The sequence below is a fragment of the Convolutriloba macropyga genome, chromosome 13, assembly GCF_964194025.1.
Source record: "Convolutriloba macropyga chromosome 13, txConMacr16.3, whole genome shotgun sequence".
In the NCBI taxonomy this organism is placed as follows: Eukaryota; Metazoa; Xenacoelomorpha; order Acoela; family Convolutidae; genus Convolutriloba; species Convolutriloba macropyga.
In genome coordinates, this window is record NC_134480.1 from 1883932 (window position 1) to 1898725 (window position 14794).

Sequence of the window (14794 nt, forward strand, 5' to 3'; positions counted from 1 at the left end):
CTACAGGTTTTTTTAAGATGCAGTCATGACTTGAAATTTGACTTTTGTTTCAGAATGTTTACTTCTGTTTTCGAACAATGGACTTTAAAAGTAGCGTCGTCTGTAATGTTTAGTCATCGAGAACTGATGGTAATAGTCAAGTTTGAAAGATCCTTTTTGAATTTTTGATTAATAGCCGCCCTCATCTTCTCAGCCGGCTATTATAGCGCTCCTATTTTTTTTTTTACTTCGTCGAATAAAAAAATGTTTCGCTTTACCTCATTTTGCCGCCTTTTCAACATTTTGCGTGAAATCTTTTTGACTTCTCTAGGCTAGTTTCTCTCTTCTCTCATTCTGCTAAAAGTGATTTTGAACATCAGTTGCTCAGCAAAGCAATTCAAAATGAACAGAGTTAGTACAAAAATGGATGTCAGAAATAGAAACGGGATAAACCCATAAAGCCCAATTTTAGATGCCCGCTATTTGAACGTCGTTCCTATAAGTCTTATTTACCATCTCTAATGCTTCATGTTATTGATAGGAGCCCCTGTAGCCTCTCTCTAAGAAACAGAAGTATGTTCAACTACGAAATGCCATCAAAATAAATCTGACTTAAAAGAATGTTTTTGTACAAAAATCTTTTTTTTTCAATATCTTCTGTTATTTCAATCCCAATCATGCTTATTGGAATCAACGGCGGCTATTTTCCGGCAATCTGCCGGGTATGTTTTCATTTAAGTCCCTCCAACTTATCTGAAGTACCCCCTCCCCAACTAGCCCCCCCCCCCGCCACACACACACACACAAACACACAACTAACCCCCACACCCACCCTCTCCGCCAACTACCCTCCCCCCGGGCCTACCTACCCACATTTCACGCTATATGTTGCTTTTTTGTTTTTTCCATATTTCTAAAATGGGTAGGCTTGGGTAAGAGTTTTTATTGCACGACTCTTTGAGTCGTTTCCGGTATTCTACTGGCTATGTTTTTATGCAAATTTTTCGCTTGACCGATTTTTGACTTTTCGATTGGCTTTTACGCCCTTGACATTCTGCGTTTTGTGTGTCCTATTTTCAGGCAGTTGAACTCAATGGGTGGCAATTTAATGCCTAAAGTCAAATGATAAGTGCGCCGAAATTGGTCTAATTTTTTCACTTTAAAGCTTAATAGTGGTATATTTTAACGTCTAATGAGATTTTTTGAAGCCTCATAGTGAATTTCTTAGTCCGTCAGATCTCCCATTTTTTTGAAATAGCCCTATAGTCTTCTGAGTTGACTTTTCAGCTCATGTACTGTCTGCCACAGTTGGTTTGCTTTTTCCAATTTTGCCGCTTTTTCAGCAACTAGCCTGAATTCCTTCGACTTTTTGCGGCTGATTTCCTTCTTGGGTAATTTTGCTCAATCTGCATATGAGCAGTGAATGAGCAGAGGTGGCGATTCGCTAAATTGAACCTATTCAATCACTAAAATATCATGAACAGCTTCCGACACTTTAAAACAATTTTGATTTAGTTACTTAGCTAAAACTTCATTCCTTCGCATTTCGTGACTTCAGAAAAATAACATCTTTGCAACTAGTTGTTGATAAAACTTCACCCTAGTCTATTACCGATCTTGCGAGAGTTTTGTAAGAATACGACCATCTTGCAGGACCCCGCAAGAGTCTTGCAAAATAGCCTTCGGATATGCAAGAATCTTGCATTATGAGCATTAATCTTGTACGTTTCTTTCAACATCGCAATGTTGCAAGATAAGCGTGGAAGTTTTGCAAGATAAGCGTCCGGATAACGAGTCTTAACTCTATAGCTTGTTACGTTTCGCTTCTTTGGCGATTAGAGACGGTGGTTAACTGAAGGCATCAAAACCTTGAAATGGAATATAGCCGAAGGAAATAAGACCAGAAAACGTTTAGACTAATGCGTGAAAAGGTCACAGAAGGGCGAGGGTTTGCGTTAATCACAGAAAGGGGTGGGGTAATGGGCGAAAGGGCAAAAAAAGAGTGGGGGTTCATGCTAAACAGGCAGAAAGGGGGTAACGTACAAAAATTCAGCGAGCGCAAAACAAAGCGAAAAGCAACCGATCACAAATCCCACAGAGAAACCGACGAGAGGAAAAGAGAATGGGCACAAAACGAGTGAACAGAAAACGAATGAGGAAAGGAACAACCTGAAACGTGTGCGCAAAACGAGCTAAAGAACAGCGAATGAGCAGAAGTGGGAGTAAGTGGAAAACGAGCAGGCGCAAAAAGGGAGGCCGAAAAAAACGAATGAGCAGCATACCTTGAGCGAAAAACAAACTTGCCCTGAAGGCAAACCTAGAGAGCAAAAAGAATTCATTTGGCCATAAAGCAACGAAAAGGAAGAGAGAATACAGAAAAGTTCCCTGAAGGCAATTCGTTAAGAGTGAGAGAGACAGACTGGGAGAGAAAACGAGGCAGTAATACCGAGGGAGACAAAACGAAACTGATATTGAGTAATTAAATTGATCGCGCTCAAAACTCACAATGCTGGTTTTGTATTATCACTGTCCGCGATCAGAAAACTTTGTTCCTATGGCAGCTCATCAATAAACACGAGACAGAAAAAAAGAGAACCCTGTCAATGGAGCGCTAAAATGAACAGAAGAGTAAAATGAACAATGAGAGAACAAAAAATAGCACCAGTGGTTCATGAATGAAAAGAAACTGCAATGGTGAAAATAACCAGAGATAACTGTTTTCGATTCTCAGCATAACGCATTGGTAGAAAAAAAAAACAGAAAACAAAGCAATGAAATGTGTGCTCAGAAAACGTGAAATCACGATTTGTATAAAATGTCTACTGGTAGAAAGCATGACTTGTTAAGAGAACCCATAAAGACGTAGTAGAGATAATAGTAAAATAGCTTATTTGATATAACGCTCTCCGAAATACTCCGATCGAAGAGAATGAGAATAAAGCAAAAAATCGAACTCCAAAACAAGAAACAAAATAAGTAAAATCAAAGAAAGGCATAGAATTGGAGCAGAAGAGCAAAATAAATCAAAATTGAAAGGAGACGTTCGGAAATTAATATCGAAAAGGAGATCAAAGACTTAACAGGAAGCAAGTAATTGAAAACAAGAAATTCAATCGGAAGCCAGAAAAAAAAATGTTACCTAAACAAGAAACGCGTGACCGACAGAATAAGAAGCACGTTTTGAATAGGCTAAAACCATTGAAAGTGGAGATACGTTCTCAAAAACAAGAATTGAGTAAAGGAAAACACAAACCTGGATAAAATAGAAGACTAAATCACAGGATACAAAATGAAACAAACATCGGTAATCAAAAACTGTGCAAACTGTCTCAGTATTAGTGGAAGAAAAAAAGTATCAGTATCAGTACACAAGGAAGAAAAAGTCAGAGAACAACCACTTTGTGACTAAGTATTAGAACAACTACTGGACTCAAGTACCAAGTGGACGCTTCCAAATAAGCACTTAAGAATCTTGACTGCCCTCTTCGTTAAGCTTAGAACTAAAAATTTCAACATTTGTGGCAATATTGAATCCCGATCAGACAAAAATAGTGACCTTCTAGAAAAATTAATAAACAACCAAATAACGAAAATAACAGAATAAATAAAGTAGGATGATTTAACCAGTTTTATATGCGGGGCGGGAGTAAAATGGTCAACATAGAGTATGAAGCTGCTCCGACAAACACATCACTTTGCGTCCTTGAGAGTTTTAATGTAATGTTGAACAACAGATTCAAATGACTAGGCTGAATAGACGTACAGAAGACAATCCAACTAAGCTCTCAAATCGGGCAGTAGACTCATCGCAAAAAATGTGATGAACAAGAAGAAGATTTATTTATCCATCTCATACATATTAGCAATACACTGGCAAAATCAACACTATTTACAGATGGAAATGACAAACAACGAGTCACTGAACGTCTTTTCAGTTTGCCCAGGCGATAGATCAAGAATTCGTGAAGCATATTTTACACAGCGTATATAGTACAGACGGAAAATTATTAATTAGCAACAACAAATATTACGAACTTAGCAAAATCATACACTGGCAAAATCAACACTATTTACAGATGGAAATGACAAACAAAGAGTCACTGAACGTCTTTTCAGTTTGCCCAGGCGATAGATCAAGAATTCATGAAGCATATTTTACACAGCGTATATAGTACAGACGGAAAATTATTAATTAGCAACAACAAATATTACGAACTTAGCAGCAACCTGGTGTAATGCTAGAATAACTGAATCAGGCTCAGCCGCATTTTTAACACCTTTACATTCTTAGTATCAAAATGGTGAATGAGGAAAGGATAAACTCAATGATTGGAGTAAATTGCCTTCCTTAATCTTTTTTTAAAAAGCCACTTGAGTCATAAATTAAAATGCGCAACATTACCCCCCAGCATAACGACATCATCAGCTTTCCTAAAAACGCCCAGCAAATGCATCGTCAGCATTCTTAAAACCTTTACATGCTTAGTATCCAAAAGGTAAATGAGGAAAGGATAAACTAAAAGATAGGTGTAATTTACCTTACTTAATCTATTATAATGATAAAAAACCTGAGTGAAAACTTAAAACGGGCAGCACAACACCCCGATAAAAGCCCTTGAAACCGCTTTACATTAGGAGAAATAGTTTTTCGCGCCAGTAAAAACAAAGCATTTGGCGCTTACGTTGAATTTGGGACCCGAAGCAAAAACCACTGTGGGAAGACATCTCTGAGCTGATTTGGGCCCCAGGCAGTGATCAACTACTTCGTGTCACAAATGTAAAGCGATCAATACTCTATTAATTAACTAGTGCGACGCCTGTTGATCTCTGAGAAGAGATTCTGTTAATTCACGCTACAAACTAAATACGAATTTAGATAGTTCATTGTTACAGACGAGGTACGAATTTTTGGGGTGATGACAGAAGTCTGTTACTTTTTGGACAGAGTTTAGATCAATATCAGACGGAAATATGCCTGTTGTTTTTAACTTATTGTACAGTTTACAGGTCCGTATTTTTATTGAGAAACGCTCAAGTTTGTTTTTACATTTTGGTTGAGCTATTAGATTTGATTCCGACAATCTCGTTGTGACTTCTGAATAGTGATAGGAAAACATGTCATTACAAAAAGATTAACTGTGGAGTCCATTCAAAGCTCTTAAAACAAATTTTAGTAACTCATAGAGGTGCAATTCGTAAACTGAAAGAATTGAGTGATTGACAAATATATCTTCACATGTATCGCTTTTACTTCTGAAGTAGATGACCTTCAGGATCTTTTTTTTTGCAAAGTGAAGATAGGTAGCAGTGATGTATAACTGCAACATGCGTAAACAAGGACCCCTTTCTGATTAATGGGATTGATCCAAGTTTTGTAGTAATCAATTAATTGAGCCCTAGGAACAAAATGTCTGAGTTTCGACACAAGATCGGACTGTTTGCTTAATTTTTCTCCTACGGATTGTATATGACTAAGGAAGGATAATTTCGAGTCAATGTTTACACCTAGATATTTACATACCGGTTAATTTTAATTGAAAGCAGAGTTTAGAGAGAATCTTTGCGCCGAATCGCTTGTCTTATTATTAGTTCGTATATGCATTTGAATTGTTTTTGATACATTCACTACTAATTTATTGGAATTTAGCCAGTCATCAACTTTCTAGATATCTTCCTTGATATCAGCGCACTGTAGTCCGATTGCAGAAAGGTTTGTATCATCTGGTAAATGTATAGCTTCTAAATGTCTGCAAACTAGAGGCATGTCGTTTACATAAATAATAAACTATTGAGCCTTGTGGAACACCGCAAACAATTTCTCCCCAACCAGATGACACATTATTTAGCTTTACTCGCTGTTTTCGGCCTTTTAAATAAGATTTGATCCAATTCAGAGAGTTACCCCTTATTCCATACTTTTCCAATTTACGGATCAGTAGGTTATGGTTAATAGTGTCAAAAGCCTTACTAAGATCAAGAAAAAAAGTTACTTCGTTTGTGCTTCTGTTGAATCTTACCTTCTCAGTGATTTCAACTAAAGCATCCACCGTGCTGTTTAGTGCGAAATCAGAATTGCTTACAGTATAGTAACGAAAATTATTCTAGGTAGGAATAAGCGAGCTTGTAATTAACTTTTTCATTTATTTTGGCTCCTTACATTTAGTAATCATATTGGTCGTAGTATTTTGTGTCAAGTGTAGACCCATTTTTATGCATAGGTATAACTTTTCTGCTTGGTAGCTCCGAGTATTGGTATTTTTTTTGCTTTCATTTCGTTTACCAGTGAGTTCATTCAGCATATTGTATATTTGTCGTTTATCCCTTTCAAAAGATTTGAACGTGTTCCTGTAGAACATGGCTTTTGTTAATCTAAAATTCTTTTCAAAGCGCATTCTCGCGTCTTTGAACTTTTCTTTAGCTCTAAAATTCGACCTATCTTTCATCCAGTCTGCATGTGCCTTGTTCCTTTTCGTCCATAAATTTTTAAGTTTATTATTGAACCAATTGGGCTGGTTTTTGTATTTATTTGTTGATTGTGTCAATGGCGCGTGATCATTTACAACCGACGAGAAAGCTTTATTGAAGACATCAAATGCTGTAGAATCATCTTGGGCTAAAACTATATCATTATCTACCTTGGATAATTCCGTTTTCAATTCAACCTGAAAACTGTTCCTCAGATTTTTATTTTTCAGAAATCTCGTATCTCTAAAACTGACAAGGACTGCAGTTTTTTTCACCATAAATTTTCCTTTTTCAAATAATCGGGTAGTGATCAGAAAAACTTTGTAGCTCCAGTACATCCCAATTTGGGTGTTTGACATTATGATAAATGAAATGATCAAGACATGTGGCTGAGTGTCCCACAACACGTGTTGGTCTTCCTGGAGCAAATTCGATTCCGTTGGTGGTTATTAAATTTTTGTCTCCTCTTGTCAACTGGTTATTTTCCAGCGTGTTAATGTTTATGTCACCACATATAACTGTTGGACATGCAGAGTAGCACTGTGTTTCAAGGAACTTTTCAAGTTTAGATACAAAGTCTTTCTTATTAGCTCATGTTTATTATAAATAACATGTGATGAGCAATTAGATCACATTAAAAGGAGGCTTGCACCTGTTGGTTTGTAATACATAGCGTCATAGATAGATAGATATATATACCAAAAAATCTCCAGACAACAAAAGATGTTCATCATTTTGCAGAAGCCTTTTGTAAATCGGACAAACAATCGAAAATCATGAAAGTGTTTTTAAATCTAATTTTGGACAGCTATTTCAATCAAATTTAAAAGAAAAAAGGTTATATCTAACAATTCAAAAGCAAGAGCGAGAGACAGGCAATCTAACGTTGGTTTTTTGGTTCTTTGATAGAATTAAATACTCTTCTGATCAGAAGCAGCTCATACGTTCTGGGGATCTAATATCATTTGGGGATTAATTTAGAGCGTTTCTCGATCATCCTCATCTCACGACACCTGGGCAATGTTGAAGATTTTTTCGACGGAAATAATCTTGACTGTAGAGACTTCGGCCTGATTTGTCAACCAGAATTTTGTCAACCCGTTTTGTGAGAGGGAATCGGATATTTGGGAGATTAATTATTTTTTGTCGAAAGCTTGCTTTGACAAACTATCTAACAGACGGTAGCTTCTATCCTTTCGGGGTTCTAACCGGCTAATAATTTTTCGAATTAAAAAAAACAATAATTCGATTTTTTGCTACCAGACAAGACAGTATTTACCTTTTTCACTTACCTGAATTTTATTTCTATTTTTTTTAATTGCTTAATTATTTTTTGTTACTGGTTCTGAAATGGGCCTAGAATTTTTAATCGGGAAACGCTTAGGGTAACTCAATATTATAAATAGACGAGATGAAAATTACAGAAATTAGATCAATCTCGTGTTTCAAACGTCTTATCACGGTAACCACTTGTTCTGCAGTAATCACAGTTTTTCTTCTCAGCAGTAGTTTTTATACAGTTTAATTTTCCGGCTCAGCATGTTCAGTTCTATGTTTCCAGTACTGATGATTTCACGAACTGATGATTTCACGAACTAATTCCGGCCAACCTATTTACTTGACAATAGAATGAATCTATGGAGCAGGTGCTGGAAATAAGTCACATAAATTCAGGACGTCGATGTAGCAAATTTGTGTCCAAACGTACATTTAGTCACAGAAACGTCTCATTTAATGAACAAAATGTCATAATACATTATAAACAAATACCAGGAAGGCACTGGAGGCTTTTTATGACCTTTTTCAGTGCTTACTAACTCATTCTGACTTTGTAAACAGTTTTAACCAATAAAAACAACCACAGAATGCTTATTTCTGAAACGAGTTTTTCATACCTTATCGCCGGTAAAGCTACGAATCTGTGTGTCTATGAATGTGTGAATATGTGTATCAAAGAAAAATTTAGGCAAATAGTTGTCTTTTGTTTTTAACTGTGTTGACCTCAACAGACGCAACGATCGGGTGTAGCACGAGTTCAGAACGGATTGGAAGGTTGACAAAAGTGATCACTTCCATTTTTCAACAAGTACCTACTTTGAGTAAGAAACGTTGTATCGCTGCAGAAATAAGTACAGTCATGATAATTGGTACGTATAATAAATGGTACGTAAGATAGTTGGTACGTTTGATTTTGCCTCCGCTATTTCCTTGGTCCACGTCGACTACTGATTCAATTTGAGTGCTCTTTGACATCAGAGTGTCAAATGTATGAACTGATCTTGAAAAAAAAAACAAAAGGTCAGGTCTGAATTTGCTATCCAAAATATGACCGAAAATCTGGAGAAGTCTGAAGTCTAAAAGAAGTCTACAGAAGTCAGAAATATAAAGTCCCCCTCCACTTTAAGCAAAATTGTTTGAATTGATAAACTTTTAATTAAATATTGTTTATGATGCTATAATTTTTAACTACTAAACAATAATAAACAAAATGTTCAATTTTTGTGATAGAAATTTTTATCAGGGAAAAATTAGATTTCAAAGAAAATTTGGACCAGAACTCGAAAACTTTTTTTGTTCATTCTTGAATTATTATATTTTCTCTACATGAAACCAAAATTGAAGCAACTCTGGCCTAAGACAACCTATTTCTGACAATCAGTAGCCAATCAGACAACAATTGAATTTTTCGAAAAATTGGTTTTATTAAAATTTATCATGGTAATTGTCAAATTTTTATTATGAAGATAAAAAAACAGAAAATCATTTTGACTGTAAACTAAGTTTTCCCAGCCATTCTACCCAAAATAGAGATAAGAAGGTCAGCTGAAAAGCAGAATTCAGTACAAATTGGTAGCAAATTTCAATAGAAAATTGCCCTAAGTTCTCGTTTTTTTATCCTTTTTTTTGTTGTGAGGATCTACTCAATAATCCATTTGCAAACCTACAAGACATTTCATTGAACACTTAAAGGAAAATGTTTAAACGCCGGTTGCTTTTTTGCTTTATTTCAATCTTGTTCGATGTCTATTGGCGATTGGTGTGATGGGTACTAGTCTCGTTGCGAAAAAAAGCCGTACTACAAAATGATCAAAATGTACACGGATTTTAGTATATTATATAGGAAAGTAGTCAATTTTAATCTCATTTTTCTTTCCTTGTTTCAATCCCAATCCATAGCAGGGAATCAATCGCATCTATTTTCCGACTATCTGTCTGTTATGTTCGATGTTTCAACTGAATATCGAAGTTGAGAGAATGAGGTTCTTCAAAGTCTCTGGTAAATTCTGCATAAGAGTGGTCTGGTGAGCTGTGTGATGTTGTAGGGCAGCCAACATTATTTACAATTTGGACGCGAAGATCCAGAGTGGGTGGAGAGAAGCAATGACAGAAGTGCTCAGCCGCCTGGGTCTGGAAATGTTCGTTGACCATAATATCGGATGTACCTATATGATCATATTCGTCAAGAAATCCCTCTCGCGACAGTTCTCACTTCATCATAAGGACGAACTACCTCTAGGTTAGAGCACGTCCTCCTTAGTAGCACTTGATTTTCAAATAAAATTTTAACAAATTCATTATTATTATTGTAAGTATTATTAATTGCTCTTGAACGAAGTTCATTGCAATTTTTGTAAACGTGTGTGTCTTTTTTTATGCAAAATTTTCGCTTGACCGTTTTGACTTTTCGAGTGAATTTTACGCCCTTGACTTTTTGCGTTTCGCGTGATCTAAAATTCTCTCTCAATCACAATTTCAAGCAGCTGAATTCAATTGGCGGCAATTTAATACTAAAAGTCAAATGAAAACTGCGCCGAAACTGGTGCCATTTTTTACTTTAAATCTTAATAGTGATAAATATCAACCTCTAATGTGGTTATTTGTAGCCCACTATTGAACTTCTTAGTCCCATTTAGACTCCCCCCCCCCCCCCTCTTCAGCCTGCTTCAGTTGATTAGAGCTCCCACTATTCGTTCGAGAGCAATTCTTCCGACGTTTTGTCGGTTATGTTTACAAAACCGGAATATGAATTTCAGAAGTACGAATATATGAAGAGGACAGATGCCGTGATTCTAAAATTGTTATTATTCCTGCTGTAGTTTGATTTTTAAAATAATTTGTTTACGCACATTTGAGTGAAATTTGTGACGATTTTGAATTCTAACAAAACAAAGTTGTCTTTAATAGTCAGCGAGTGGTTTTGGGGCGTACATTCTCTCTCAATTTTTCTTGACGTAGAGTGAGAGAACAATTTTTAACCCAAATTTTCAGTCTTCATGCTTGGCTGCTAATTTTAATTGCCCTTTAGCGAACTCGGTCCTTTCTTTGCTATTTCGGCTGATCGATAGATTCTTGGAGAATCGCGAGGGAATGAGGTCAGAATTCGATTTATTTTTACGCTGAAATGTCCTGTGCACTAAATTTGATGTTAAAGCTTCACTTCATAGTGTAAAGGCAATTACTGTTTTCCCTCACTGTGACTTTTTAGGATCATTCTGAATTTCGTTGCTAGATTTTATGCCCCTTAACTAATAATGCTAGCCGTCCTAAATGTAAGCTAAATACCACTGGCAGCTGTTGTCTATCGAGAGATTTTCTCGAATTTTTAATCGAATTCGTTTAGAAACAGTTTTTAATTGCTCTCAAACAAAAGTTTTGACAATTATTTCAGCCTTATTGGGATTTTCTCAGGACAATTTTTTGCGGATTTTGTCTCGAGAAAAGAGATGAGCTGAGAAATTCTCTAAGAATTTTACTAGCCTCTAAGTATGGTGTTCACTGAAACTGCTGAAAAGATATAAATTCATGTTGTGAGGGACAATTCTCAGTTTTGAACCAAAACTGCTGGGACAATTTTAGCTTGTTTTGGGTACCCTGCTCACCTCCCACCTCACTTTTCCACCCCGACCCTCTTGCAGTCAGACTAACCTCCTAAGCTTCAGGTAGCTACAGCTGAACCCAACCGCTTGCGGCATTGCTGTTGTTTTTAATGCAGCGAAATGTTGAAATGTATCCAATTTGACTCTTCAATTGAATTTTTGCCCACATTTGGTTATATTTCTGAATACAGGTAAAATTTAACGTCTTGCTCTTATTGATGTCAAAATATTATTTAGACCAATGCTCTCAGTGATTAGCCAACTATTAGTAGAAATCGCTCTGAACAAATAAGCAAAATGAAAAAGGCTGGAGATTAATTCTTCACAGTGCAATAGAGTATCTATTTCTCGAAAATAATATTGCAGAAGTAATTAAGGACTGATGGTTTTTTTTGCTTATTTGTTCAATGTTTGCTTCGATTGATTTGACTTCCTTTTAAATGGAACGGGATGATCCGGTAAAGCTCCAGAGGGTAACTTGAAAACTTCACTAGCCTCTGAATTGGGCAGGAGTGAATCGATGATATTGGAGTAGCATAAAGAGAATTTTTGTTCTGTTCATCGTGCTTTTTCTTTTAAAATGGTCATCTCTATCAATGATTCTTAAGACCATTTAGTTTATTCGTCTTTCTTTGAATTTGATCGCGAAAGCTTTTCAATTTGCCTGCGTGACGTGTCTTCCTCTCTTATGATTTTAGGTGATTGTTTAATAGCCGTCGTTGGTCTCTCAAAAGCTATTAAATAGTCGCTTCCCGGGTCTTTCCCATTATAGCCCCCCAGCTTAGTGGTCAGATAACCTATAGCCCCCCCAATCATGGTAAATATACCATAATGGGGGGCTATAATTTCATGGGGGGCTATAATGGGAAAGACCCCGCTTCCCTCTTTAATTGCTCTGAAATGAAGTATACAGGACTTGTAGCAATTATATTAGACCTGCTGTCTTTTTAAAGCGATTTTCACTTGACTTTCCACCCTCAAAAACGGGATAAACAGGTAACAAATGGAGATTTTTAAGTCCTCTTAGAGCCTTATGGAATCACTGAAACAGTCTAAGAGACATAAAATGGTGTAAAGGGTGTTTTAGAGTTTGACAACCTCCTTCTTTAAACTCTCCTCCCTCCCTGTCACCAATCGCGCTCGCCCACCGTCCTCACCTCTTACTCACCCCACCACCATCCCCCTCAATTAAGCTAATGTGATCCTGCCTAAGCCGGAACAAGCTACCGAGGAAGCCATCCGCTCGCCAATAGTTTTTCAGAGCAATTCGCCCGACATTAGTTAGGTTATGTTTTTTAATCCGTTTCAACTTTCGATCAGGTGTTTCGTTTTGCATAAGTCACGACTTGCACGTTTGACTCCAACCTTACCTCACTCATTGTTTCAATTGAATGGATTTTAGATTTTTCACTCATTGATTTTACGCAATCTAGTGGATACGGGTAACGTCCATAGTGCAAAAAGAACGGGATAGACCGATAGAGCCCTGTTATTGAGTCATTTTGCATTAGGTTATCAAAGTTCATTAGAGCGGTAACTAGCTGGCATTGTTATTAATTCTACTAGTTTTCAGTTCGGAAGCTGCTCAATTAATTATAATTTTAGAATCTAACAAACCACACCAAATTGGAACACTTAGAGACAAATTGTAACCCTTAGAAACAAATTATGTCAATTTTCTCTGCTTTTTGCCTTTTCTGTTTAATCTCGATGTGCACTAAACGCGTCAACGGTGGTTGGAAGCTCAATTAATTATAATTTTAGAATCTAACAAACCACACCAAATTGGAAAGCTTAGAAAAAAATTGGGACACTAGAAACAACTTCTGTCAATTTGCCTCCCTCTGCTTTTTGCTGTTTTATCTCGATGTGCATCAACCGCGTCAAAGGCGGATATTTTACGGCTTTTTTGGCTAGCTCGATAACGGCGTTTGCACTCACTTTGTGAACTTTAAACTCTTAATATTTTTCATCTTGGTTATGTAAAGTTTTGGCTGTTTTCATTGCGAACATTTTTACAATATATGTGAGAAATTAACCTGAAAATTACCGCGGCCATACCTGAAGTTATCGCGGCAATTGTTGGGCAATATAGAGGCTTTTTGTGTTAAAATCTGTAACTAATTTGTGAGAATCGGGTTTTAACTTAGTCCGACTAATGCAACATCACATCAGACAAACGTTTGACTCTTTGTGAAATTTAGACTATATTTCTATCGTTTTTGGTCTACGCGGAGTGATAAGCTGATATTTGCCTCATCGTAGGTTTTTAAATTCAGCATAATTGGTATGCATTGCGGTTGCCGTCTGTTTTTAAAAGATTCAAAGCCGAATTGTATGTATTGGTAATTTTCGGTAAGCGAGTTAACAGACCAGTCATTTAGAGGCATTAAATTGCTTGATGTTGTCGAAAATAGAACAAGAAACAGTGTTTATTTGCTCTCAAACGAATCATCCGGCAATTGTTTTAGTCCTGTTGATCTTTATGAGTTTGTGATTTTTTTTGTATTATTTTTTTTGTCTGACCATTTTTCGTTGGAGCACTTCTCAAGTAACTTTTTCACGCTTAACTTAACGACTCATGTGAGTTCAATTGCTCACGTTTGGAGTTTAAAGCAGCCTAAGCTAATTGGTGGCAGATACTTTCAAAGTATAATGGAAAGTGGGCCGATAATGATTTCATTTTTTAATTTTTATCTGTTGTAAAATTATCTCTATTGGTTTTTATTAATCTTCAAAAATGTAATTTTAAAGTTATAACCACAACAAAAACGTTTGGTTAAATATTTACGTTTTCAAAATCGCCTCGTAATTATATGAATAGTTTGGTCTTTATACTTCAATAGAAAAAATTCCTAAAGCCTCTTACTTGTCTATCTATTGGAAAACGTTCATGCAGTTTGACCATTTCGCTGCTTAGTTTTTCCTGATATTTGTTTTTAGTTTTCTCTTTTCGGATTTCAATTGGCAAATTATTCCACTTCCTAGAAAAATTTCTGATCAGTGACCTGTCACTCCATTTGGATTGGCACTTATTCTTTGGAAAAAACTGGACAGTTCTGCAGTTTTTGGTCAATTCGTACTTTTCAAGAATCCTGAAAGAGGAGTTTTTGGTTTCTCGACTACTCTATTTATATTGTGAGAGGAGGTCAAAAAATTTAAGACGACAAACTTTTTTAATGAAAAGCTCTGCTGGTAAAATTTTGTCTTTCAATAATAGATCTCTTGCACTGTCAAACTTTTTGCGCAGGTGGCAAACCTTTATTCCCCAATTTATTTGCTTATTAACTCTTTGAAGTGACATAACCGACAACGATTGAAAAAAAATTTGCACTGAAATTGAGATGGGACAAAACAAGTGATTTAAAAAGACCGATTCTTGCTTTTAGTGGTAGAAAATGTCTAAGTGAATTGACCTAATAGCATTTGCCATTTTTGTTAACGTTTTGTTCAGCTGAATGTCAAAATTTAGA

General features: G+C 36.2%; 1 protein-coding gene across 2 annotated transcripts in view; it reads left to right on the plus strand.

The window, feature by feature from the left end:
• The window catches only part of LOC142351992 (uncharacterized), an 85626-nt gene that overhangs the window by 25969 nt on the left and 44863 nt on the right, over positions 1 to 14794 (plus strand). For both annotated transcript variants that reach the window (XM_075404288.1, XM_075404289.1), the window contains exon 10: positions 9768 to 9961. In XM_075404288.1, coding sequence (XP_075260403.1) covers positions 9768 to 9961 — 194 coding nt within the window. The remainder of the gene's footprint in view (positions 1 to 9767; positions 9962 to 14794) is intronic.